The 27007-nt window shown below is 41.8% G+C and overlaps 2 protein-coding genes across 4 annotated transcripts in view; one reads left to right on the forward strand and one right to left on the reverse strand.

Moving 5' to 3' along the window:
- Nucleotides 1–16486, reverse strand: part of PDPN (podoplanin) — a 29117-nt gene extending 12631 nt beyond the window's left edge. The window contains exons 1-2 of one of the 3 annotated variants that reach the window (XM_030537737.1): nucleotides 16051–16485; nucleotides 346–431 (exon numbers count right to left, since the gene is read on the reverse strand). In XM_030537737.1, the coding sequence (XP_030393597.1) occupies nucleotides 346–431; nucleotides 16051–16120 (156 nt within the window). In that variant the 5' untranslated portion in view covers nucleotides 16121–16485. Of the gene's footprint in view, nucleotides 1–345; nucleotides 432–16050 lie in introns of all 3 variants that reach the window. The other 2 variants (XM_030537739.1, XM_030537738.1) reach the window with 2 other exon arrangements.
- Nucleotides 14322–27007, forward strand: part of LRRC38 (leucine rich repeat containing 38) — a 69213-nt gene continuing 56527 nt past the window's right edge. The window contains exons 1-2 of the transcript XR_003997121.1: nucleotides 14322–14410; nucleotides 18492–18563. The gene's annotated coding sequence lies outside the window, so the exon portion shown is untranslated. The remainder of the gene's footprint in view (nucleotides 14411–18491; nucleotides 18564–27007) is intronic.

The raw sequence follows: 27007 nt of genomic DNA on the forward strand, positions 1-27007 counted from the left end.
ATTTGTTTGTCCATTGTGTTACATCAGTTCAACATCAGTGTAGCTCCACTGAAGCCAATGGAGGCACACCAGGGCAGAACTGGTATAAGACAGTGCATAGCAAGCCCTGAATATTCTGTGAAATTCAGCAAATGTTGTTATAATTATTTTCAGCTTCATCTCCCGCCACCCAAACTTTTGCAAAGCAAAAAACTGGTATTTGACCACCCTTTATTTTTGGAACAAATCATCGCTTATTACCAGAAAACCACAAGCTCAAAATCTGACTGCTCAAAAGACAAAGCAAGAAGACAAGAAATACAGTGCCAGCTAGGTCTGAAGATTCTCAGTTCAAGAGACACCCACCAGAGTTGGCCTTTCTTCAATCTCTGAGTCATTTCTGTCTTTGAAATCGTTTGATACTGTTTCATCTTCCAGTTGAACTGTGCTTGCTAAGGGAAACACAGAAAATGAGTTAGAGATTCAGTTGATGTTCACTTATTATGGCTAAATTGAACATTCTCCGAATTAAGTATATTCAACATGAGATAGTTTACCTCCACTGCCATGTCTACCTATCGCTATTGTGACAGACCCAGGCCAGTGGGGTACAGGAGTCTGGTAGAGGGCAAATATACTGGTCACTGGGTGAGTAGTTTTGTGTTCCCTGAGTGACCAGAGCAGGGTCTGCACTAGAGTAGTCAGGAACTTGCTAGAACCAATTAAGGCAGACAGGCTGATTAGAACACCTGCAGCCAATCAAGGCAGGCTAATCAGGGCACCTGGGTTTTAAAAGGAGCTCTCCCCAGTCGGATGGGGAGGAGTCAGAGGAGAGGAAGTGTGTGTGAGGAGCTGGGAGTAAGAGACACAAGGAGCTGAGACTGAGAGGGTGTGCTGCGAGAGGACTAAGGAGTACAAGTGTTATCAGACACCAGGAGGAAAGTCTTGTGGTAAGGATAAAGAAGGTGTTTGGAGGACACCTAGGGGAAGTAGCCCAGGGAGGTGTAGCTGTCACACAGCTATTACAAGAGGCACTATAGACAGCTGCAAATCCATAGGGCCCTGGGCTGGAACCCAGAGTAGAGGGTGGGCCTGGGTTCCCCCCAAACCTCCCAACTCCTGATCAGACACAGGAGGAGCTGATCCAGACTGTGGGGGAGATCATTGAGGTGAGCAAATCTGCCAATAATCACAGGACCCACCAAGGCAGAGGAGGAACTTTGTCACACTATGTATATGTCTACACATGTATAGTAGCAATATACTTTGGTTTAACCTTTTGGCCTAAGTCTTTGGTTTGTATTAAACATCCTGGCCAAGAAATCAGCTGTTCTTTATTTACAATGTTTAAAGTTTGTCTAGAGTTTTGGCCAGAGGTGCTGAGTCCACCAGGTACTGTAAATGGAACTCATGATGCTTGCCTTATCATGGAAGAAGTAGGATTTTGCTTTTTAGAGTGGTCCCTGGATGCCGAAACAATACTCACCTGTGATTGACTTAAAGTAACAATGAACAGATGCTCTCTTGTGCCATTGGAATTCATCTGAAAGAGCACTGAACTGTGAAGAGGACTCTTAAAGGCATGTATTTGGGAAGGTTTTGCACTTCTCCACTAAGGATAATACAAAGACAAGTCCCTAGAAGCAAGTTTAATTGGATATAGTTTAATTCTAAATTAGACTGAGTTTGCCTGTTACCACGACTAGCATTATTAAACACTTGATGGAGGTGCTCAACGTGCATCTGGTTTCTGCACAAAATTTCTTCAAGTGCTGTGGAGTGTTCTCTAAATTACTCACTGATTTCCATGTCCAGTTCTTCTTTCTTCGAATACATACTGCACTATATATATTCCCCCAGTCTGGGCTTCAGTGCATTTTTTAGAAATGTCTCTATCAAGAAATAATTTAATTAAGACAGTTGTCCTGACTATTTCACTAAACCGCAATGGAATGCCATAGCGATGATAGTCAAACAATTTATCTGTTTGCTACTGTATAGACTTCAAATCAACTTAACATCTGATTTTGTACAGAAAACAAAATACTGGTCCAGTCCTATAAGATGCTGAGCATCCCCATCTCCTCTTGAAACTCTCAGCTCAAGGCTTCGAATACCAGCAATATTCAGAGTTTCAGGCCTTTCTGATGCAAAATGTTAGCGATCAAAGAGAAAAAATAGGTGAAATTCTGAGCCCCCAACATTAGTAATGTCTTTGTAACTTTAGCTTTTCCCATAGTACTCATCATTTATTTCTAGTGATTTTTGGAAGGGTAGGCAGTGACAAAGCTTCAAATGTACAAAGTTTTAAGGCTTGAATTCAATGGGAGCTGTTGGTACTCACATCTCTGAAAACTATGCTACCTGCTGAGGTACTAATGCCCTGATCCAGGAAAGCACTGAAGCATTTGTGTATCTTTAAGCACACTAAGAGTCCCATTGAAATCAGTGAGACTGAAGTATGGATGCTGGTGCCATACTGGAAACATGCAAGTTTTGGAACAGTTGGCCTTAGTGTTTTCTTACCAAGACAGATATTGTTTAATCCAAAGAAGTGCTTATGGAACACCACAGGTACGGTATATACCCTGTACACCAGCTTGTGTGACAGGCCCAGATTTGACATAGGACTGATGCTGGATAAGTTTAGTGCCTGGAGAGGGCATGAAAAAAGGAGTTGTGGCAGAGGAAAATACAGAGAATTGGTTCACCTAAAATTAACCTGACCAAGGGGCTCAAAAATCTGAAAACCATCCCTGTTAATAATCAGAGTATTCTGAACAATCAGTATCTGATTTTTTGCTTCCCTCATTGGGTAGTTTTTATTTCACAGTATTCCTGCAATATGTTTAATGAATAGAATTGTTTTATTCAGTACCTTTCATGTCCCAGTGTGATTTACAGTGTCAAGTGATATATTTGCAGTGCTTTGCGTGTGAGCAAAGAGGGAAGCTATTCACAGGACGCTATTAGCAAGCACGGCTTACCACATAATTTTAATATTTTATTTAGGGGGAAATTATTTGCACCAATTATTATTAGATTATCTTAATAGCAGCCTCATCTCTTGTATGTCTGATATTAGGGGGTCATTGCTTTATTCTCTCTTCCGTGAAATGGTTTTATAGAACAGTTGATTTAATATACACACTATTTTTTCTTTATCACAGTGTAGATGAATGCATAGTGCCTTGACAGACATGAGGATTTATTCCTAGATTTTGAAATGTGAGAATCTAAAGTTAAGTTTCTAAATCCATATTTAGGCACATAGAAGTTTCTGTTTAGAAGCACAAATATAGATTTTGGAACCTAAATAGATTCTATTTAGGTGCCTGAATATGGATTTAGGACCCTACTGTTAGACACTCAGTTTTGAACACTTTGATCTAAATTCCTATATAAATGCCCAGAACAAGTACAGCAGGGAAGCAGCCCATGCAAACTTCCTCTAGAGAGACAATTTGAAGGCCTTAATTTTCAGAAAATGCAGAGCACCCATATGCTGAAAATCAGGCCCCTTTCAGATATTTCATTTTGCACACCTAAAATTTGAGGCAACTAAAATCACTAGTCACTTCTGAAAACCTGGACCTGAATGATGGACTACTTCAGTCCTGATTGTTCTCTCTGCTCAGACAGTTCATATGCGCATGAATTTCAGTAGTTTTCCATGATGTCCACTGGTAAGTAGATCAAGATCACTGAAGCAATTTCACACAGACCCCAGTCAGCCACCAAGGGTAACAGCTTTCAGTCACTACCAGGGTGAATTTGAACTTGCATCTTACATACGTAAGTCTGTATAGCCCATTATCCATCTCCTTACTTATCTCTTTATTCTACATGGAAGTATTATTTATCTCCTGAGATCTATGTGCTGTTAATGAATGAAGGACTGTTTACTACTTGTTTCTGGTGAGCCAGGGTATTAAGGAATAGTGTATATTTGTATTGTGGTAGCACCTTGACCAATCAAAGATCAGGGCTCCATTGCACTAGGGATGTAAAATGTTAACCGGTAAGCATTAGTCTTACCAGCTAACTTGCCTTAACCATTAACCCCTGGGCCATCCGGCTGACCCCAGCAGCCCCGCACCGGCTGGCCCGCTGACCCCAGTGGCTCCAGCCATGCTGCCTGGCCAGAGTGGCCGGAGCACTGCCACCCAGCTGGAGCAGCCCTAGCCACACTCCCCGACTGGAGCCACCCCTGCCACGCCCGATTGGTTAACCATTTAAACGAAATAATTTTAATTGCTTAAACAGTTAACTTTTTACCCGATATTTACATCCCTACTAGGCACTGTATTCACATAACATCACTGCCCCAGTGATCTTATAATATAATAATAATCTTGTGTTGGAAAAATACTGTAAAAATCCTTCTATCTAAATTATTGTTTTTAAATTGTTTGATTTTTCTCTTCTATGTTTGAAGATGTTCTAAAAGAGCAAATACTGATACATATTAAATGTTTCCCTGGAGCAGTTCTAAACCATAAATTATTTAATAAAGGCATTTCTCCAGATCTGAAATGGCTACCAAACATCAAATATTTAAAAATTAGAAAATTAGAAAAATCCGGTTACTGAACAGAAAAAGTCTAAATGCAGATACAGAATAAAATCCTTTGTCTTCGGCCCTCTTTGGGCTTATAAAGTAATGTCTTTACATTACAATATTTGGATTAGGATGCTGTATATACTGGGTGTAAATCAAGAAACATCTGCTTGAGAGTCCAACAACGGAACTTGTCAGGATCAGTTAAAGTTATAATCCCGCTCCCAACTGAAAAAACATCCCTTATACACTAGTCGTAGAATAAGCACAGATGGAGAAAACCAATGAATGGAGGGAAACCCCACATGGGAAATGAAAGAAGTTCAGTACATGCATAACAAGAACCCCATTCAAGGAAATTAATTACTCTGTTGGCAGTGCTACGGCTTTCAGCCCTTAAGAATTACTTGATACTGTGGGCACTGAAAGGAAACAATGCAGCAGAACAAGTAGAGCATTAGTGAGCTTCACAAAGAGAGACATGAGGGGCAGTGAAATAATCCAGTTTTGTATGCCAAAGGTAGTGTAGGAAATCTGTCTTTGTCTGTATGTTTGCATTAGTTATTTATATAGTGCACAGCCTGAAAGAGCTCCATCTCTTTATCTTCGATTAGATAAGATAAAGAGGTGACTTGATCATGGCATATAAGTACCTTTATGGAGAGAAAATATCAAGTACTAAAGGACTTTTTAATCTAGCACACACAAAAAACATATGAACAAGGACCAATCCCTGAAAGCTGAAGATAGATTAATTCAAATTAGAAATAAAACATAATGTTATAACAGTGAATGTGATTAACCATTGAAACAAACTACAATCAAAGGGAAGTTGTGGATTCTCCATGTCTTCAAATCCAGGCTGGATGCCTTTCTGGCAGATAATCAAACATTGGGCTCAATATATTGGAAGTTGGGTGAAATCCTGTGGCCTGTGTTTATAAAGGAATCAGACTAGATGATCTAACAGTTTCTTCTGGCCTTAAAATCTATTATTTATTTTTGGGTTTCAGTTGCAAGTGAAAAGGGTTTGTAAACTCTCATTAGTTCTCTGACCCCAAAAACCAGAGGTTTGCAAAACTTCATACTCTGTTACGTTTGTCAACCCTAAATCTGAATTCACAGTGACCAATGTAGTTAAATGCATTTTCCACATGTATGCTATTGTACACAAGGAATGAACTCCATCTGAGGCGTGGTCTACACTACAGCTGGTGGTTGTTAGTAGCATAACTCAAGTCGACGTAGATCTACTTACTGTGGGGTCCTCACTACACTATGTCAATGGAGTACAGAAATTGATGGGACAGCAGTCTCCCATTTATTGAGTGTGTTTTCACTAGTGTGTATCGATTGCAGCAGTGCCGATTTAGCTCCGTAGTGAAGACAAGTCCTGAGTCAGTGAAGACCAAGCCTGGAATCCCAGCCCCACTGAAGTCAATGAGAATGTTTTCATTGTCTACTATGGGGCCAGGATTTTATCACAAGAGTCATACTGGAGAAAACTTACGCAACTGGGGCAGTCCCATATTTATGAGCACCTCTCCAGTCATAAAAGCAGTGTAGAAGGCCCAGTGCCTGCAAGTGCTCTTACCATAATAAACCAGCATGTGTAGCCTGACTAACAAGTAATCTTTTGGTTACAAACCAATGTGAGCACACAGGAGAGGAAAAAATGTGACTCGGATTTCACCTTCAAGCTTTCCCAAGTTTAAAATATTTGAACAAATCTGGGAGGAAACTGTCTTCACTCGGAGTGAAATTCACCTCATGCAAGTGTTCAGCACAACACCCATTCATCCCTTAAGCCTTCAAAAGGGGGCTTAATTGGGACTTAAGTAGTGCATGGGCTTGGTCCATTAGTGACCATGTGCACAGATATAAATTTCACCCAAGCTGATCCACACTTTAGGGGGAACCACCACAGAAAGCAGCAGTTCAGTTTGACATCCATTTCTGTTATTATTTCCAAGCAGTTTGTAAACATAAACATTACCCTTTGGAACCATGACTCCCTCCTACCACTGCCTCATCTCTTGTCATTGTTATTTCAGTTGTAGATTGGTGCAGATGTAGATTAATCAATGCATTGTGCATTACCAAATTCTAAGTGAGTGCATTCCAGTTCACAGCCCCCAGCTGCTATTGGGTTGCAACTTCTCACACCACAACCAGACACAATGTCTTTGAAAGCTCAGTATTGCTTTGAAAATATTTCAAACGCTTAGACATCCCATGGCCCACATCTGAAAAGATGAGTTCATGGTTCACTGTTTATCATGGTGTGACAATCTCCTGGAGAAGCCTCTTATGATTATTTTCAAAGTAGGCCTGTTGTGTAGGTCAACAGAATGAGCAGGAATTGCATGACAGATGTCAGTTAGCATGTCTCTCAGGTGTCTCCAAGAAAAACAAAGAAGCTTTAGAAGACCGAAGATACCAAAACCACCTATCAAGCTTCCATATGTCACATCAGGAAACATTGGGAGGTGCAGTCCACACTGCATCACACAGCGTAGAGATTTTCATGAAAGCCAAGGGACCATCATCTACACATGCTACCCTAAGCTTGGAGGAAACCTGGCTTCTTTCCATCCCCAAAGTAATTGCTACCTATTGGATACAAACTAGTACAAGATTGATTCGGAACAAGTGTGTGGGTGGGTGGGTGGGGAATAGGAGCTTTTGAAGAACATTATTTTCAACTAGAGCTGTGAAACTCACCAGTTTCTTTTATTTTGGTTTAGGTGGCACTTCACAACCTCTAGGTTCAGCTGTAGATGCAAACTGGTCACCTGCTTCACAATTTCCATGATCTCAGACTTCATTCCACACACAAAGTTCTTCTTAATATTCAAAAGACTGTAACTTTTAGATTCCTGAAAAATCCTATTTACGAAACTGGTGGAGGTGGCAAAACTGGCAGATTATCCCATTAGTTGCTGAGTCATATGTTGCTGAAGCTAAACTACCCTGGTTTTTCCTTCTGGAAGGAAAGACTTTACGGTCAATAAAAATTTCTTTTGGAAAAATATTGCAGGATACAACTGTGGTGTTCTCAGGCAATATAGCAGCAAAGACACCTGTACATGATTCCAAGATGGGAAGCAATATATTTGCCATGCCACTCTCCAAAATGTTGCTTGGATAGTTTTGCCAAAGGTCTGGGGCCAGCTTCTGCTCTTTATGTGCATAGAACTAAAGCCAGAGTTAGGCTCTGCAACTCTACTTAGTGCTTTGTACATTTAATTTAAAGGAGCAGAGCTGGCATGTCACTACTTGTATTAAAATGGTTATTGCAAGATATGAGGTCTTATGAATGTACATATTAATCTTTAGCGTAGGCGGTGCCATTGTGTGGCATGAAAATTATGCTATTGAGGAAGAGGAAACGCCTCTCCACTTAACGGAGCTGTTTAAGAACTGGGCTGTACTAGAAAACTTAGCCATATTGTAGAACAAATGTGGCACTAATGTCTTCCTTACTGCTCATCATGCTTCTAGTAGGGCCAAATTCTCTCCTGGCAAAGTCATCTCCATTATGATATCAGACAATTTTGGTGCTTAGGGTTTATTCTCAGATTTTAGGAGCAAAGTCGCTTCTTATTTAAAATGTTCTTTACCAGAGGGCTAAGTCTGGGAGGCAAAGATGGAAGTTTGAGAGAAGCCACCACCAATAATGTGGGATCAGAAAGTTAGACCAAGGAAAATCTATTTGTGTCTAATAATACCCCCAGTGGTGCCATGGTGAAATCTTCATCTAGGCCAATGAAATACCCACTATTATGGGCTAACTAAATGCTTGTGTTTCAGTCGGACCTAAACCACCAGTTCCCCATCTTGTCATGCTATAATTAAATATTATGTGGTAGCCTACTTTGCAGACACTGAAGTTTATGAATGCTACCACAGATTTAGCTCATGCTGAAAAAATGGAACTTTCAATCTGATTAACTGTATCCAAACCACAAAAGAAGTATTAGGTAAGTACTTGGAAGGGACACTTCCTGAGCACCTATGGCTGTTAAAGACCCTATGGCATTGTTTGTAACAATGGGTGTATTAACCTAAGTGTCCGGACCAAATTCTACCTGAAGTAACTACATTCTCCATGCTGAAATTCCCCTTTTGAGACAGCGTTCTTCACTTCTTGCCGTAAACTATTGCATTCATAGTGTTAATGTGTGTAATATGCAGCTCGTTCATTCTACTCCAGAGATAGCTGCCATTTAGTAGTGGGCAAAGTGATCCCTATATATCCTTTACGTACCATAGATCTAACCCCCATGAGTCTGAGATTCAAATCCCTGGGTATGGACACACCTTTGCCCCTTATTGTTTGAGTTCTGAATCTGCAAGGAGCCTTTCTTCTGGGACTTGCTCTGATATGGCCACTTCTGGAGATGGAAATTCAAAGCGGTGGAAAACTCACAAAAACAGCTGATCTCACAGGGTTTCTGACATTTGAGAACAAAATCTCAAGAGCTGCTCTCTAGATTTCAAATCCAATCTTCTTGTCCATGATTTGGTTTCAATCTCAGTTTAAACCTAATCCAGAACAAGATCCAACCCTACCACTTCTGCTCACTTCTCTCTACATGTGCAATGTGTTATTTTCTATTATGGATGGATCACTTGATGATTACCTGTCCTGTTCATTCCTTCTGGGTCACCTGATATTGGCCACTATTGGAAGACCAGATACTAGGCTAGATGGACCTTTGGTCTGACCCAGTATGACTGTTCTGATGTACTCATGTTCTTACATGACAGTTACTTAAGAGTTTAAGTACAAAGAATCTGTAACCCACTGAGGGGGTTCCACATTATTGCCAACTGAAAAATCACGGGTCAGGCCCCCAAATAATCCAATTAGCTTAAAAATCATGGCCTTTTGAAAAATAATACATTTGAGGTTCTTTTTATTTACCTTCTGGATTTTGAGCTGTTAGGGGTCACATTTTCAAGTTTTTTTTCTCTGCAACTAGGAAATTACTTTTTAAAAATGAAGCTGAAGTTCTCACTTACACACATGACTCCAGCAGCTCAGGCTTTAACAAAAGTATAAAATATCATGAAACTCAGAATAAAATCCTGAGAGGAGCAACAGTGGACTATTCGGAAGCATTGCATGGCTGTTTTCAGAGTGCTGTTGGCTCTTTTGTCTTATAATTCTTAATGGTAGTTTGTGACTGAAAATCATGGCATGACACGTGGCTGTGCAGTGACATTTTGAAAGGCGCTGCCCTGATTTTGTTTTTGTTGTTTAGGAAGATGCAGTCTGTGTCAATTAAACCCTGGAGTGCCTGATGCTGGTGCCCAATGCATGTACTGACATATGGACTTGGGATCTGTTTGTTTGGGTTTTTTTGGCACTGAAGGCAGGTGAATGGTAGAACTCTGTGAACCTAAGTATCTTCTTGTTGAAAGCAAGTGCCTGATGCACAGTATGGGATCCAGATGGGGCCTGATTTATGTTGCAACGTGCTTTGTCGTCCAGCCGCTCCATGTGGTTTGTGTTGCATGACAACATTTTGCTGAACTGTCGGAAACATTTCCTGTGGCTGGTGTATCTGGCAGCCACACCCCGCAGCAGATGGTTTCTGGTGCCTTGATGGGTCTAGCCAGAGGAACGAGGCCGGCGCTTTTCCATCGCTGAGTCTAATCCTGCACGGCCAGCTAGCAAAGAAATAGCTGATTCTAAGTAAATCCTCTGAGCTTTCCAATACTGTGCTTAACTTTGCTCATATAAAGGACACCTGCAAAATTAAGTAATATTCTAACTGGGGCAGATGCAAGGGAAAATGACTATAGTTCTGGAGAACTATTATCATGAAAATGACCAATAGACATGAATATGAGGCAAAGCAAAAGGAGGGAGAGTGACTCTTTACTATTCAGAGATTACAGCTTTTTTTATTTTGCAGCAGAAAACCAGCCATAGAACCAAAGATGTCAGGAAAAAGACCAATATTGTTGACTAGATCACCACCTCCCATTGCAGGATAGTTCCTTACAATATTCTCCTTATAGAGTTAGAGCTGGGAAAAAACCTCTCAAGTCATCTGGGCTTTTTACACCTTCAGTCATGCTGTCTCCTGAGTCTTCCATGTTGGTCCATTAAATCCTCTGTCTTCAGTGCTGCAGTCCCATGAATGTAGCATCTCACCTAAAGCAGCAAAGAGTCCTGTGGCACCTTATAGACTAACAGACATTTTGGAGGTATATATATATATATATATATATATATATATATATCTGCCCCTGGAAATTTCCACTACATGCATCTGACGAAGTGGGTATTCACCCATGAAAGCTCATGCTCCAAAACGTCTGTTAGTCTATAAGGTGCCACAGGATTCTTTGCTGCTTTTACAGATCCAGACTAACACGGCTACCCCTCTGATGCATCTCACCTAGCATCTACTGATGCCTGATGACTGTAGCATTTAGCTAAGCCACTATTGTTGCTATCCCACGATTGCAACAGCTGCCCCATCTGCAAGCGTAGTAGATTTTGAATCTCAGCCTCCAGAGGAGCCAGAAACACAGCTTTCTGGGGCTTGAGCAGTTCACCAAGACTGCAGATATCAAGGTCCAGATTGGGTGTGAATCTGTCTTGTATTAGCCTCTTAAAGGTATGCACCTGGCATCTGAAACTACAGTACAGTAACGTACTGCACTCATCCATGCACTACAGGAGTGCAGAGTGCGGCACTGAGATAGTCCCAGGGATCTGAATTTGACAAGTACATAAGCAAACAGTATAAATTCAGGTGGTGTGTCAGCCTCTTGTACAGTGCATGCAGCACGCTGCTCATCTCATAGCAGAAGGTAGACTGAATCTATGTACAATTCAAGCAGAATAAAGAATATGAAAAAAGAGGAAACAATGGCTAGAAAGAATCATTGGTATTACAATAAAAGAAGCCTTTCCTGGAACTGCTTCCTTCCCAAATATTTGATTCAGCAAAGCATTTAAACACACATGCTTAATTTTAAGTACATGCGTAAGTGCTTTGCTGAATCAGCCTCTTAATGTCCATATTTATTGTTTTCTCTGAACATATGCTCAACACTAGAAATTTGAGACTGTTTGTTTGGACTTGAATTTGGCTTTCACAAAGATTTATTACTGTTCATGATGTACCTCTCCGGGTAGTCAGCAAGGCACGCTCATATACACTCCATCTCTCACACATAGTTTGTGGATGGGTTTCATAATTATGAAGGCCCTTCTGGAAAGCATTCAGCATGAAATCTACCCCCTGCAGAGGGTTAGCTCAAGGCCTACACACTTTTGAAGTCCTCATAAGACGGTATAAGTGGGACAGAAGTGGTGGATAGACTCTCTTGCCCTCAAAGTCTTTCAAATGTAATTTCTGGTGGATATTACAGAGTTTGTTAGCAACAGGAAGCTTCTCCGGGTATTTGTGAGATGAAAAAGTATAAGGCAATAGAAAACAATGCCAACATCAGTGTGGTTCCATTACTGCTGTCCCCTCTGAGGCCTGTGGCCAGATGTCTGAGGCATCGTGTTTGAAATAAATTCTAAATGTTTGTTACTGGTTTTCTCATTTGTTTCCTGTTTGGGAGACCGACCCCCCCCCCCCCACCGCCACCCCTTTCCTCCCAACCATTCATCTCGCTGAGAAACACAGGGTACCAAACTGTGCTCCAAACAGCTGTGAGAGCTCTGCTGCTGCATTAATTGTGGGTGTGTCTGTGTCTGTTTATGAGATTTCTGTGGTGTATGAGTGTGTGGCTTCAGGCTTGCTTAAAACAATGTCCTGAGGGGGAAGTACACTGAAGTGGAGTCCAGCAGCCTGTTTGCTCTGGACTAAGCTTTCTGTAATTGTTTATCATGATCTGTAACTATACTTTTGTCTCTTTAATACACAGCCATGGTGCCAGACAGTGGTTTATCTTTGCTGGTAAATTGTTTAGGGCCAGAATCTCAGCTGGTCTAAGTCCATGGATCCAGTGGAGCTATGCTGTTTTACACTAGCTCAGGATCTAGCCTTTGTGTCCAGCTTTCAGGATGCACTTTCAGCAAATGAAAGAACTGCTGTGATCTTTAAATGGGAAGATTTTCTTTTCCAGTGACGTAACACAGACTCAAGGACTTAATTTTCATTTTCTTTTAACTAACGTGGAGAATTTGATTGGAGAACAAAGCAAACAATGTCCATTCTCTGCAATAAGGGCTGATATCCACTGGAAGACTATTTCTTAACTGAATTGGGAATTTTTCCCCGATACTAAGACAGACACAAAGGCCAAAGGAAAAGTTCACATAGCTCTTTGTTCATTGTAGGCCATGTTGTTGATTGAGTCCGTTTACACTTCAAGATGAAGGCGTAGATTCCAGCTCAAGGAGACATTCTCACACAAGCTCACTGGAAGCGGAGTGTAGCTGCACTGTGTGAGCAGTTGGAGAGGTTAGCCATGCCAAGTATGTACCTGTTAGCGATGCTAGGTATGTACTCAGGGCAGCTAACTCCTCCCACCACTTGTGCTGCCACAGCTTCCCTCTCTCAAGCTAGCACATTTATGTCTCTTCACGCTGGAATTTATACTTCCATCTTGAAATGCAGACACACCCTAGCATCCATGGGCTGAGAATGTTTCTGTATTATTGGCTGTTCCCATAGGATTCACAGATTTTCCTCACAAAACTATTTGTACCTTTGCTGGTATTCTCCATTGCTTGGTCTGCACTGGCTGCTGTCTTTAAATCATATGTTTTGAAGGCTTGTTGGCTCACAAGTGCCCCAGATGCTTTGTGCACATCTGGCTTTGGCTAAGACTCAGACTTGGAAGTAGCTGATACTGCCAACCTGCTTCAATGGTACAGTGGTTGATATGGAATACCAGTATAGGAGGGGATTATCGCCAGGTCTTGGGTTGGGTATATGAGGCACTAAGTAGTTTGGGGGAAGATCATTTAAGAATCTTTCTAAAACTTTGTCCCAAACTCAAACCGAACCTGCCCTTTCAGATTCTGTCCAGGTCCAGAAATGGAAAGGCCAAAATGCCACCAAGAGACAATGCCAGGCTTATTTCTAGCCTAAGCAGAAGCAAGAAGTACCAGAAATCTTACAAGGAAAGACCCTTTCCACAAAATCTCCAGCCAGTTTTGCAGGCCCAGAGGTTGAGATAATTTAGATCGGAATAATTATGTTTAAACACAACTCTGTCTAACAGATAAATAAATAAATAAATAAATCATCAGCTTAGTTTATGTTGGCCAAGGAAATTGTATTAGTCCTGTGGGATTTGTTTATCCATAATCACTAATGGGTACAAGTTAAATGACAAAGTGGTACTACACCAGACACAGATTCAACCAATGTTGGTGCTGCACCCACTTGGAATTGTGTGTCTCAAAAATCTTAACCCAAAATAGATGACAGATTGCTCCCCAGTCTATAGCACGGTTCTGTAAACAAACCTCTAACAGAGGTCACCAGAGTTCAGCTTCATCCAAGCTGCCCAGGAAAACCATGCTAGCACTTTGCCAGCAAGAGCTGTGTTTAAACGTGTTTTTTGGCTAACAGTTTGAACTGTAGTGTTGTGACTCATTCAGTGGAGATGGGCACAACACCCACTCTGTCGCAGCCACACTCCTTGTGTCAGCGCTCAGGGAAAGTAAGAGTTTTTTTCCTTTCTTAAACAACTAAAAAAGCCCTCTTTCGGCTGCATTTCTGACATCCCAAAAACTGGTTACAGTAATTACAGATAGCAATTACATATCTCCCTGCTTCATTTTTTCACAGCTGGATATTCTGGTGCATTTAAAATTGGGCAGCAGCGCTGGGCGGATTCACCATTTCTCTGCTGCTCGTGAGTCATTTATACCGATGGAAAGTAAGTACAAAAACTAATGTAAAATGATGCTAAATCAGAAAAGTACTGTTTGACACTTTGCAGTGATGTAAAGGACTATACAAGGAGGTGCAGGGTAATGGAGATTTGAGCCATGTGTGCTTATCTTGGGGAACACAAAATGGAATAGGCAAACATTTTCAACAGTGTCCACTGACTTTAGGTTGCTGTAAAGTTTGGGAGCCCAACTTGAGACACCTTGAGCCTGATTTTTGGAGGTGCCGAGCACCTGCGGTTCCAATGACAGTGGGCTAGGTCTCCAGCTGATATAAACTGACATAGCGCCACAGATTGTAACAGAACTGTGCTGATTCAGCTGAGGATCTGGTCCAATATCTTCAGTAGCTTCCCAAAAGCAAAAATATTTTTCTGCTTTTGATAAAATTCTGGGCATGATTAACACATTTTATAAAAATAGTAGCCTGTCATGCAGAATTCTGTTGGCAAAAGCCCGCTATATTACACCACTGCAACCCCATTGATGTTAATTACCTATTGGCCAGATTCTGATATCTTGATTTATATTGAATAGCACATTACTCAGTTTCAATGTGACTCATCATGGATTAAAGGTACTATTTAGTGTAAAGTATCAGAGGGGTAGCCGTACTAGTCTGGATCTGTAAAAAGCAACAGAGAGTCTTGTGGCACCTTATAGACTAACTGATGTATCGGAGCATAAGCTTTCGTGGGTGAATACCTGCTTTGTCAGACACATGCCATGCGTCTCATGCTTCTGACGAAGTGGGTATTCACCCATGAAAGCTTATGCTCCAATACATCTGTTAGTCTATAAGGTGCCACAGGACTCTTTGTTGCTATTTAGTGTAAGAGATCAGATCTACCCCTATACATTTTAGCTGGATAAAAAAATCCAAGAACTCTAAGAATGCAGAGTATTTCATGCTTCTAATACCTAACATTCAAAAGACATAGTTTGCAAAATGTATTCCCCCTGAGCAGGCACAGAACACATTTCAGAGTCTAGTTACATTTGTTTAGAACCTGTCTTAATCAATAATTTTTGCCATTTCATACATTTCCTCAAGAACAGTCACAATACTTGTTTATATGGAAATACAGTCAAACATACTTATAGTGAAATCAGCATTAGCAACCCCCCCTTTGAAAGTGAAGGAGTGTGAAAGTCCTCCATCGCTACAGTGCACCGAACTATACAGTGCAATCTGGTTACAAAGAACTTGTTCTTCGAATAAAAATAGCTTTGGTATCAAAGGTTCCACTGTTTAATTTCAGTTACACGAAATCATTGCTGACAGTATCCTCCTGCACACAGTACATGGTAAAACTGGAGACATTTTCAAGGGCTGTTGATGTAATGCTTTCACTGAGTGTTTATAATAGTTCCCCACTCCCTTGCATTCCTGTGTAAAAGGCAACATGCACAAAAACTGGTTTTGAACACTCAGTAAAATTTACCAGTTTTAAAACTTGGATGTGTCTCTCTCATGTTAGACACTCACTCAACAGTGGCTTTAAGAATTCAAAAGGGAGGGCTTCATAAACACAGACCAGTCCTGCTGCAAATGAATAAAAACAACACAATCTGTGTTAATTACAACAAATCATTGGAAATAATTTCATCAAAGGATTCTTCTTACCTTCTTCAGCAAACACCCTGAAGGGCATGCTCCCTAGGAGGCAGATGAGGAGCTGAGTTTGAATAAACATCTTTGGTAGTTCTGTTAGAGAATAGGTTTCCAATCTTGGGATGAAACTATTCCAAATTCTGATTATTTTAGAGACAGCGTGGGGGAAAGTTGAAATCACAAGCAGAAATCACTGTGGAAAAACTTGGAGGTTCCAAATATTCGTTTGAGTGCAGTAGCTAGAGGGGTAGGTTTTCCCAGAGTGATAACTATATAGCTAAAGAAAAGTAACTGAGAATGGAGTCAGCATTTTTTGTTAACTCAGGGGTGGGAGGCTATCTAAGGTGGTCTTGGAAAAAAAAAAGTCAGGCCCGCCCTCTGCACTCTGTTTGGCCAGCACTAAAATTATGATCTCAGACCAGGTTTAAAGTTACAAGATCTGCATAGGATTTTTAGAAGATGCCTGAGTCAGTTATCTTTAGTGAAGGGGGAGGGGAATTCAGGCAGAGGGAGGTGAGCAGGGAGTTCCCTCCTTTCTATAAAGTCCCCTTTCAAAAATATTTAAGGACCCAGGGTAAAGCATAGTTTCTCCTGGTTTTTTCCAGCAGTAAACTGATGGTGTTTTCTTCACTTCTCAGTAAGCCCGTGTGTGTGTGCGTGCAGGGATAGAGAAATAATTGTGGAAGAGAGGATTTAATGCTGCTAGTAAACACAGTGTCTGATTTTGGTGTCTGTCTGTGTCTGTCTGTGTGTCCTCAAGTGACATCCTAACCGTCATCTAGCATTTATATGTTGGCATGTCTCTGCTCTAGCAAGTGCTGAGAGCACTCTGCTCTCTGAGACCCTGGACAAGTAACTTAATTTTAGCCTCAGTTTACTCATCTGTACCTACTATGTAAGGGTGTTGTAAAGCTTAATTAACTCAGATAGGTAGAGTAACTGACTGACCGTTCCTGGGACACCCCTGATCCCCCAGAATAGTGGAGTTCCTTGGTCCTCCCTACTCAATGTCCATCTGCACTTCCCCTCACCCCTTTTAGGAGCAATGTGCCCTGCATTCCTACCAACTGGGGCCTCCGCCTAGCGCTGGGTGTACAAAGGCCTAACACCCTATGACCACTAGGATATTCCTTAACTAGGACAGTAAAGCAAACACCACATAACAATAAACGACAGTTCATTCCTTGGACAGGAAAGGGGTCAACTGAAAGGAGTTGGGAACGGGCAAGAGTTTCAGGGATGAGAACTAAACAAGGCTCCAACCAGAACAAAGAAAGTTCAACCTGAAATCAATAGGCCAGAGTGAGACAGAGGGCTTGGAGCTCAGGATATAGAGAGAGTGCCTGTGTGGCTGACAGCTCTCATGCCAGCAGGATGGCATCCAAAGCAGAACTGAGCCCTGGCTCCCAGTGCCTGGAGGGCCTATGGCCTCTGCTGGTCTGCAGCCCCTACAACTACAGTGTTGCCAGCTCTCGTGATTTTTCCATGAGTCATGGGATTTTGGAGCCTATCTGGCCCCCTGCAGTCTGGAAGGGGGAGACGAGCACCCTGCTGAGCCCTACCAGGTCTGGGGAGGAGGGTGAAAACTCCAGGAGAAGCAGAGGTGAGACTGGGGGAGAGGGGCAGAACTAATCGGGGGCCTGAGGGGCGGCAGTGAACTGATGGGGCAGGGGAATGGGCAGAACTGATGTGGGAGCAGAACTGGGAGCAGGATTAATTGCTGGGCAGGGGATGGGCAGATATAGGAGTGAGAGTCCCAGTGGCAGAGCCAAAATCCCCTTACCCAATAAATCCGGGGAAGTGGGCAACACTAATTGTCACACACGTCTATCCTGAACCTGTGGAAGCAGCCTCTGTGAAGTCCTCAGACTGGTGGGAGCTACGCGCACGCACACATGAATGAATGAAGGCCCACAGCCCCTGTAAGTAGTAGGTACAGATGAGTAAACTGAGGCTAAATTTGAACGTGTATATAAAGAACTGCAAATGAAAGGTGCTATAAACAGAATTCTTTTGGGTGTTTTTCCAAGCAAATACATGGCATTTGTGGGTTGCCAGTGAGCTGGTTGGCTTGGGGCAGCGTGCTTCACAGCAGTTTAAGTCAGTCTTGTATATGGCATTTGCTAGGGGAACAAAAATCTCAGCTGGAAATTGGATTAAAAATGGAAGTTTGTTTAACTTCATGATATTTTAAAACACTCTGCACATTATTTATTTTAGCCTCCTTTGTTTAAAAGATTTTGATTATATTCTATTTGAAATTTCCCCATGTGCTATTTTACTGATTTAAAAACCCATGTTTGTTCTCCCTCCCAACCATTACATATCAGGCACCTTAATTAATGTTGTTGATTCCCATCTGCACAATGTAATGTTGATCATTTACTCCATAGAAAATGATATACAATATCTTCTGCTACCATCCATCAAAGTTACCGATCTCTTGATTTCAGTGCCATTCATTCCATCCACTAATTTGGCTTTGGAGAATATGATGATCTTCTTGAACCAGAGGCAACAAATAGGTAAGTTTCCCCTTCCTCCCACTCCCATTGACTCATCATGCTGTAACAGCCTTCCTAGGGATTGTTTCCAAAGGATAGGACTTCTGGATTTTTGTTGGCATGTGTCTTCAATGGAGAAGATCCCCTTATTCCGGTGATGAATTTGGCTTGATGTCTCAGCATGGGTCATTTTGTTTTCCCAGCAATAACATATCCCATTTTTCGGCAGTTCTGCATTCAGTGCCAAAGGTTTAGCTATACCAGTAAGTTAAGTGCCTATAGCCACATACGCCTTGTTGAAGCTCAGATCACTAGGAAATTAGAATTAAACACTAAAGCTCAATGTTAATTTAAGAGTTAGGAGCTTGACTATAGCCTGCCTGGATTGTTGTCTTCATAGAACTAACCAAACAAATCTATCCATGTACTGTGTTTCAGCATGTACAGAGTTTCCTATAAAACCTGGGATGGATTATTCAGGGGTTGAGCTGATTAAAAATTTCCCAACAGAATGTTTTCTGTTGGTAAATGCGATTTTGTTGAAAATGAAACTTTTCACAGGATTGTGCCAATTTCAATGACATTTAATTTAAAAAAAATATTCAAAGTAGTTTGACCTTATCAGAACAGAATGGTTAGATTTTGTTTGTTTCAAAATGGCTTCTTGTCTAGGTCTTTATTTTCTATTATTGTATAACATTTAATATCTCATTTAAAAAGTCAAAATTGGATGTTTTGACTGACTCGAGACAAAAATATTTGAAAATGTTACCTGGAAGAATTTGAAATGTTTTGGTTTTGTTCTGATTTGGAACAAAAACAAATGGAAATGTCAGGGTCCTTCCAGGACATTAGCCCTGTTTTCCCCCTTGATCAGTGAACCTATTTTCAGGTACCCTGAGAACTTTGCATGTTTAGAGTCAAATTTGTCCACATATGCATGGATGTATCTCTTGTTGGCTTCAGAATGAGAATTGTTTTGAAGGAGGGCATGTAGTTTGCTGGATTAAATAACTTTATTCTTTAAAGTTCATTTAATTCTATTTGATAGAACAGAAAGTGTTCCAAGTTGGGCTTTCAAAAGGCTTCCAAAGATCAGTGGCTACTTCTGATCATTTTTGTCTAAGCCTATTATGATATATACCAATTTCTTCTGACCAGTAAGTCAGTCAGTTCCTCACTAGAAAAAGGCTTTAGAGGATTCTATCTACCGGTCTATCAATAATTTTATAAAGTCAGCTTCCAAGCACAATAAAAAGGAAAGGAACTTGCCCAAGGAAATATAGCAAATCAGTCACACAGCTGGGAAAAGAACCTAGCTCTTTCAAGTTCTAATGCTCTGTACTAACCAATGGAGTATACTGCCTTTAGCTGCCACTTCAGCTAGCACTAGCTAGTGAGACCCATCCAGTTGTTATGACAAATGATTTCTCTAGTCTCTGTCTTTTCTTTGGTGCATGTGCATGGCTCCCTTTCATAATGTTTATGAAAATTGTTCATTTACATCCAAGGGCAAAAACGGAAGGAGAGGTCCCTAAGAAATATGTAAATGAAGGAAATTTGGGGCCATTTTATGACCCTGTGAATGAAAAGAAAAACCAAAACCACAAACCCGCAAAAATTTTATTTAAAATCACAGTGTTAAAGAATAACCTTCAGAAGGGGAATCTCCTTATGTATGGGCATGCACCTAGGATAAGGGATAGGAAATTTGAAACTAGATAATGGGCTAAATTCCTCCCTAGTGTAATTCCACTGAAGTCAGAGCTCTTTGTGAAAATATATCTCGCCACATATTGTTGTTCTACTAGTCTAGCCAATATATTTTGTAAAAAAAGAGAGAGAGAGAGAAATAATGTTTTGTTAATGGAGCAAGAGACTTCAGTTCATCCCTAAATCAGGCCCCAATTCTACACTTCAACCCTATTCAGCAAAGCACTTAACCATGTGCTTAACTTAGCTTTACTTGATTTCATGGAACGTAAACACATGCTTAAATTTAAGCATGTGCGTAAGTGCTTTGCCGAATAGGGATGGACTATGGGCTTGGCTACACTTGCGAGTTAGTGCGCAATAAAGGAGCCCCGTGCCCATTAGCTCACTCCATGTCCACACTGGCAAGGCACGTAGAGTGCTCTGACTCCACGGCTAGAGTGCTCTTGGTAATCCACCTCGGCGAGTAGAATAACGTTTGCTGCAGCACCCGTGTGAATGGGGTGTTGCATTACTGCGCTCTGATTGGCCTCCAGAAACGTCCCATAATCCCCTTAAGTCAAGTGGCCACTCTTGTCATTGTTTTGAATCACTGCAGGAATGCGGATATGCCCTTTGAAAGCTCTGTTTTTGACAGCCAGCTGCTTATCTGCTCTGAGACAAAGCAACCATTAGTGTGGAATGCTGTGTGTGAGAGAGGGAAGAGGAGGGGGATAGGGGGAGGTCTGCTGCTGTCTGAACTTACAAGACGGCATGCTGACGTGATCTCAGCCCCCCAAAAACCTACTTTCTCTCCCCCCACTTACACACTCCCTGTCAAACTCCACCTCACCCCACCACTTGAAAAGCACATTGCATGCTGGGATAGCTGCCCATAATGCACCACTCCCAATGCTGCTGCTAGTGCTGCAAATGTGACCATGCCAGTGCGCTTGCAGCTGTCAGTGTGGACCGACTGCAGCGCTTTCCCTACTGGTTTAACTCAAAGCACTCTACATCTGCAAGCGTAGCCATGCCCTTAGGCATGTGTGTAAATGTTTTCTGAACTGGCACCTGGATCCTTACAGATGAGTGCCAGGGCTGTCCCATACCTAGAAGCCTTACTAAGAAGACTCACCTAAAGTCTTACCAGTCAGATTCTTCAGACTGGCATGTACCAGGCTGTGAGTGGGTGAGTCACCCTTTAAAACTGCCTGGTGTTGCACAGGGCCGCTCTGTGAGGTTTTAATCACAATGCTTTAGGGGAGGAGGGAGACAGGGCCTTGAACACAAGCTGCTCTTTTGTTTTCATTTCATAATCTCTTCTTTCCTTCTGACCTTATCAGTCATTTACACAGCCTCCTGGGAGGCCAGGCTGTCTCTCTGATTTAGTGAGAGCAGAGGGTGAGAGACGCTGGAGGTGGAGAGAGATCATCCAGCAAAGTTTAATGTCTCAGCAACAAAAGCATTATGAGATCTGGGATCATTTGTTTTTCTTCTGAATCATGGGGTTTTGCAAGAAGGATCTAATCCAAAGACCACTGAAGTCAATGGAAAGATTCAGGGCTTAAATTCCAGACTTCAGATCGTATTTTTCAATTAGGTGCTTCCAGCTCTGCAGATGGGGAAGGGCTTGACCCCCGATGAATCACAGTGAGTCTGCTGTGCAGGAAGGGATGAGCCTGAAAAAAGGGGCCAGTGCAGACAGCCAGAATCTGGCCATCACCCATGGAGCTCAGAGGTGTGTGGGCTTCCTGCACACAATCACGGAGGGGTGCGGCCAAGGGATCTGTTGCTGTGTTAACTGGGCTTGCCACAGATGATTTGGCCCTGCTGTACCTTCTTTGTATGCAAATTCTCCTGTAAGTTTAATTGCCTGCTTTTTTTCTTAACGCCCTGTTGTAAGCTCTTGGGTGGCATTGATTTGTGCTGTTACAGCTGGCATATGTTGCCCTAGAGATGACTGTATTGCTCTGGTGAATTAAATAATCCCTTGCTGTATATTAATGGTGTGATTCATATCCACGGAAAGAATTCAAACCCCAGTGATACAAAGTCCCTCTGAAGGACAGGGGACCCTGCTGCACAAGGCAGCCATAATTCTTACTCTGCTGAGGGCCCAGTGCCACCCAGGAAGCCATGGAGAAGGCTTGGCGATGAGATCTGGGAAACGTGCTCTTTGGTTAGCTTCCAGGGGAGGAGCTCCAGGTGTAGCTTCAATTCGCTTGTGCAGAAATCTCGGGGAATGATAGCAGCAGAGCCACTCTCCTGCCTTCTCTCTGGGATGATTTCCCTCTGCTTCTACTAGCACAAAGGGATGCGAGTTGTGAGTCAAGTCCTAAGCTCTTAGGTCAATATTATCTGAAGTGGACCCATGCCTCTGTTTTGGGAGTTCCCATCCTGAGACCCTGATCTTTAGAGGAGCTGACCATGCATAGCTGCCACTGACTTTCTTTGCAGCTGTGGGTGATCAGCAGCTCCGTAAATCAGAACCATGGTGCCTCAAGCTAGACACCCAAAATCAGAGGCCATTTCTGAAGCATCTGACTTCATGGCTCCATCCCAGCTGAAGGCACTATATAAATAAATAAATAACAAGGCCCAAATAATGGAACACCTGTTTTATTTCCCTTTTCAAAAGGTTGCATTCAGTGTAAGGGAAGAGACCTCCCTGCTCATGACTTTGAAGAAGTTTTCTAAGGGGTTGGAGGTGACCAGAAAAATCAGGACAGGGGATGAGAGGTAATAGTCCAATGTAAGACAAAGCAGTGAGTGTCGGGACAGTCCCTAGTCACCCTAGTTGGAGGGGAGATTCTGTATAAGAAATTATTCAAAAAGTCAGACAGAGACCTCTGTAGAGTGGATCTGATTTCATGAAAGGTTTGTTCACACACTAAAGCAAAATTGCCATTTTGAAGCAGAATAATGAAACCTTGTAGCTGTCATTCTGGGTCACTTTTTCTTTCAGCTACTAGGCCATTTACTCAGTGGTCGCAGATTCGAATCAAGGGTTTTCATAGTTCAATACCTGCCAAAGGGGTGGTTTTGGCTGCAGTGGGAAAACAGGAAATGACTTGAAAATTAATAAAGCTTGAAGAAAACAGCTTTTATGTTTCTGACCCAATTTTGCAGGGCCCACAGCTGCCCCAGGATACAGAAACAGGAAATTTGGCAACGGAAAAAGGCAAGTTCATTCTAGTTATAGAGCAGCTTTGCAAAGGATAACAAATTGTAGGCTTCAGTAGCTCTTTTCCAGTATACTTTCTGGTGCTGGGGAATCGCTGATGTACATTCTATAAACTGGGATTTACGGAGAAACTCTTCGAGGGCACGGGGTCTGAATTGCATTGGGGCTAATTCTACAGAAACAGAAATTCTAGCAGCAGTTGGAGCTGCATTGTGAACAAAAAAGCGTTATAACAAATGTGGGACCAGCCAGAAACTTCACGCTTGTCTCCATGCTGCATGCCCTGGTAACTAGAAACTACATGGGAGGAAAGCCAGGAGAAAACTTGAAGTCTATAACAATGTTTAAAAGGGAACTGGATAAATTCATGGTGGCTAAGTCCATAAATGGCTCTTAGCCAGGAAGGGTAAAGAATGGTGTCCCTAGCCTCTGTTCATCAGAGGATGGAGATGGATGGCAGAAGAGAGATCACTTGATCATTGCCTGTTAGCTTCACTCCCTCTGGGGCACCTGGCATTGGCCACTGTCGGTAGACAGGATACTGGGCTAGATGGACCTTTGGTCTGACCCGGTACGGCCGTTCTTATGTTCTCCTTTTTCAAGAGTCTAGGCCACTTGAGCTACAGAAGAATCTTTATTTGATGCCACGGCATATAGAGCAGTGATGCACATATGCACTAGCCAGTTCATAAGGGTACTCGATGGTTATTTCACTGCAGTGCAGGAAATGAAGTGAAAAGGACAAATCTTTGTTGATTTACACCTCTTCAGTTTCAGACCATCAATGTGGAATTTTTTGCATTCAGAGACTTGCTACAATAATCCTTTACCTGTCCCCCAAACAGTCAAACACCTCATTTCTTACTGTAAATGACAGAACACCCATTAGTTCATTTAAGTGACCAGAAAGCTGAAGCAAAAGGTACAGGTGCGAGGAAATAGGCATTAATGTGCACAGCAAAGCCAAACCAAAGCTTTTTATTTTCAGTGGGATCTGGAAGCTATAGAGATCCATTTGGAGACTGAGAAGAGAAACACCCTTGAAATTTACAAAGGCAAAAACCATTTATTAAAGAAAATTTCATTTTTATTGTTTATATCCATTTTAGAGTATACAGTGTTCACCATTTACACCTTGTTGATTACCTTTTGCTGAAAAAATTAATGTGACTGCAACATTCATGGTATTGTATTTAGACTGAACTTGGAACATATAATACTGCCAATACAGGCTCCCTGTCTGGATTACATCTTCCATGATGCACTGTGGGAGCTCAGAAGAGGAAAGACCATGGTGCATCATGGGACAGGAAGTCTAGCCCAGGAGCTTAACCCAAAGGGGAATGTTGGGGCATGCTGCAGCCAAATTACAACTCAAACATATTTTGTTTTGATTTTCCCATCAGAAACCTTGGATTTTCAGCCAGAGATTTTCAGTTTTTCCATTAAGATTTTCCATGGAAATAGAAGCAACCCATTTTCAAACCACCTCTATGTGTCAGACATTAAATAGATAGTAGAGTTGGCGTAGCCCCATTTCACAGAGCTAACTAAGTAGAAGCTGCAAGATTCCAAGGGTTCTTTTCCAGAAAGAAAAATGGGGATCAACCCTCAAAGGCCCCAGAAGAGGTTCTAAATTCCCAAGATTCTGTACCAGTTTTTGCAGACTTTTCAGCTTGAGTCACTATGTTAACTCATTTCTGCAAAACATTTGGCCAACCTATTGTTTTAGAGTATGCAAAACCAGATCCCATGCTGTTATAAAACACTTGACTCGCATTTGTTCCAATAGATACAAAGGGGGTGAGTGTTATGGGCCTTATCCAAAGCCCACTGAAGTCAATGGGAGTTTTTCTCTTGGCTTCAGAGGGAACTAGATTGTTCCCTAAATGATTTTACCGACGTGATTTGCCAGTTGTGTTTCTTTGCATATACTTCCCAGAACTTTGTGTATACTTCCAGCTCAGAATAAATGATCAACAGACCAGTTTGCATGTATCACTTCATATTACCTGCTGTCCACGGCATAAGAAAGAGATCTTGGGGTCATTGTGGATAGTTCTCTGAAAACAGCTTCTCAATGTGTAGCAGCAGAGTGTTAGGAACCATTAGTAAAGGGGTAGTAGATAGTGAGACAGAAAATATCTTAATGACACTATATAAATCTATTAGACGCCCCCACCTTGAATATTGTGTAAAGTTCTGGTCACCCCATCTCAAAAAAGATATAGTGGAAGCGGAAATGGTACAGAGAAGGGCAACAAAAATCATTAAGGGTATGGAACAGCTTCCATATGAGTAGAGATTAAAAAGATTGCACAGTTTCAGCTTGGAAAAGAGATGACTAAGAGGGATATGATAGAGATCTATAAAATCATGAATGATGTGGAGAAGGTGAATAACGAATTGTTATTTACTCCTTCACATACCACAAGATGCAGGTATGAAATTAATTGGCAGCAAGTTAAAAACAAGCAAAAGGAAGTACTTCTTCACACAAAACACAGTCAACCTGTGGAACTCATTGCCAGGGGACATTGTGAAGGCCAAAAGTATAGCTAGGTTCAAAAAAGAATCAGATAAGTTCCAGGAGGATAGGTCCATCAATGGCTGTTAGCCAAGATGGTCAGGGATGCAGCCCCATGACTGGGTATCCTTAGCCTCTGATAGGCAGAAACTATCAGACAACAGGGGAAGGATAACTCAATGGCTGCTTGTTCTGTTCATTTCCTCTGAATCACCTGGCATTGGCCGAAGACAGGATGCTGGCTAGATGGACTTATGTAAGAATGTCAATCCAAAAAGCTTTCCATCACCCAGAGATTAGGGAATGGGAGAATGTGAAGGTGTTTGCCATGAAAACTCTTGTGTTCTGTTCTTTCCATTTGCTGTTTCACAGTAGCTTTATTGTATGGCCCCAAAGCAGATAGCTTGTGACTGACAAGCATAATCATCTGGATGTGAAGTCAGATTTGGAGCAGATAAATATAAAGATCAAAGAGGGAGCTGATGGGGAGCTGACTACTTAGAAATATGAAATGTTCCCTACAGGCTTGGACTGGTGACTCTTGATTCTTCTACTTCACTGATGTCCATAAACCTGCATATTAGGTAGACAATTTGTAAGGTAAACAATTATAAATCAAATATCCTTCCTTGAACATTAATACTTCGGACCTTAAAATAATATATTCAGGCCTGTCAGCCCAGCCATGACTGTCAGATGTAGAGTTCAGAGAGATTATTAAATCAGAACATTGAATCAGTGCTGGGCCATGGAGATCTCAAATTAGAACAGTAAATCCTATCTTACTTCTCTACTTTGCCTAATTTACTCCTCAGTTTTAGAGGTTAGGAGTCAGCTTCCTCAGCTGACCTAAATCAACGCTGCCTTGTTGAAGTCGATGCAGCTATACAAATTTGCACAAGCTGGCCCATGATGCATAGACAAAAACATAAAGCAAGAGTGTTTCATGCTACTGTCAATGAGAAATTCATGGATTCAGACAGAAGCAGAGTGCAGCCTATCATTTCCACAAAGGGACCACAGAATACGACAACAAGCGTGCACACAAAACACAAAGCT

This window comes from Gopherus evgoodei, chromosome 18 (assembly GCF_007399415.2).
Source record: "Gopherus evgoodei ecotype Sinaloan lineage chromosome 18, rGopEvg1_v1.p, whole genome shotgun sequence".
NCBI lineage: Eukaryota > Metazoa > Chordata > Testudines > Testudinidae > Gopherus > Gopherus evgoodei.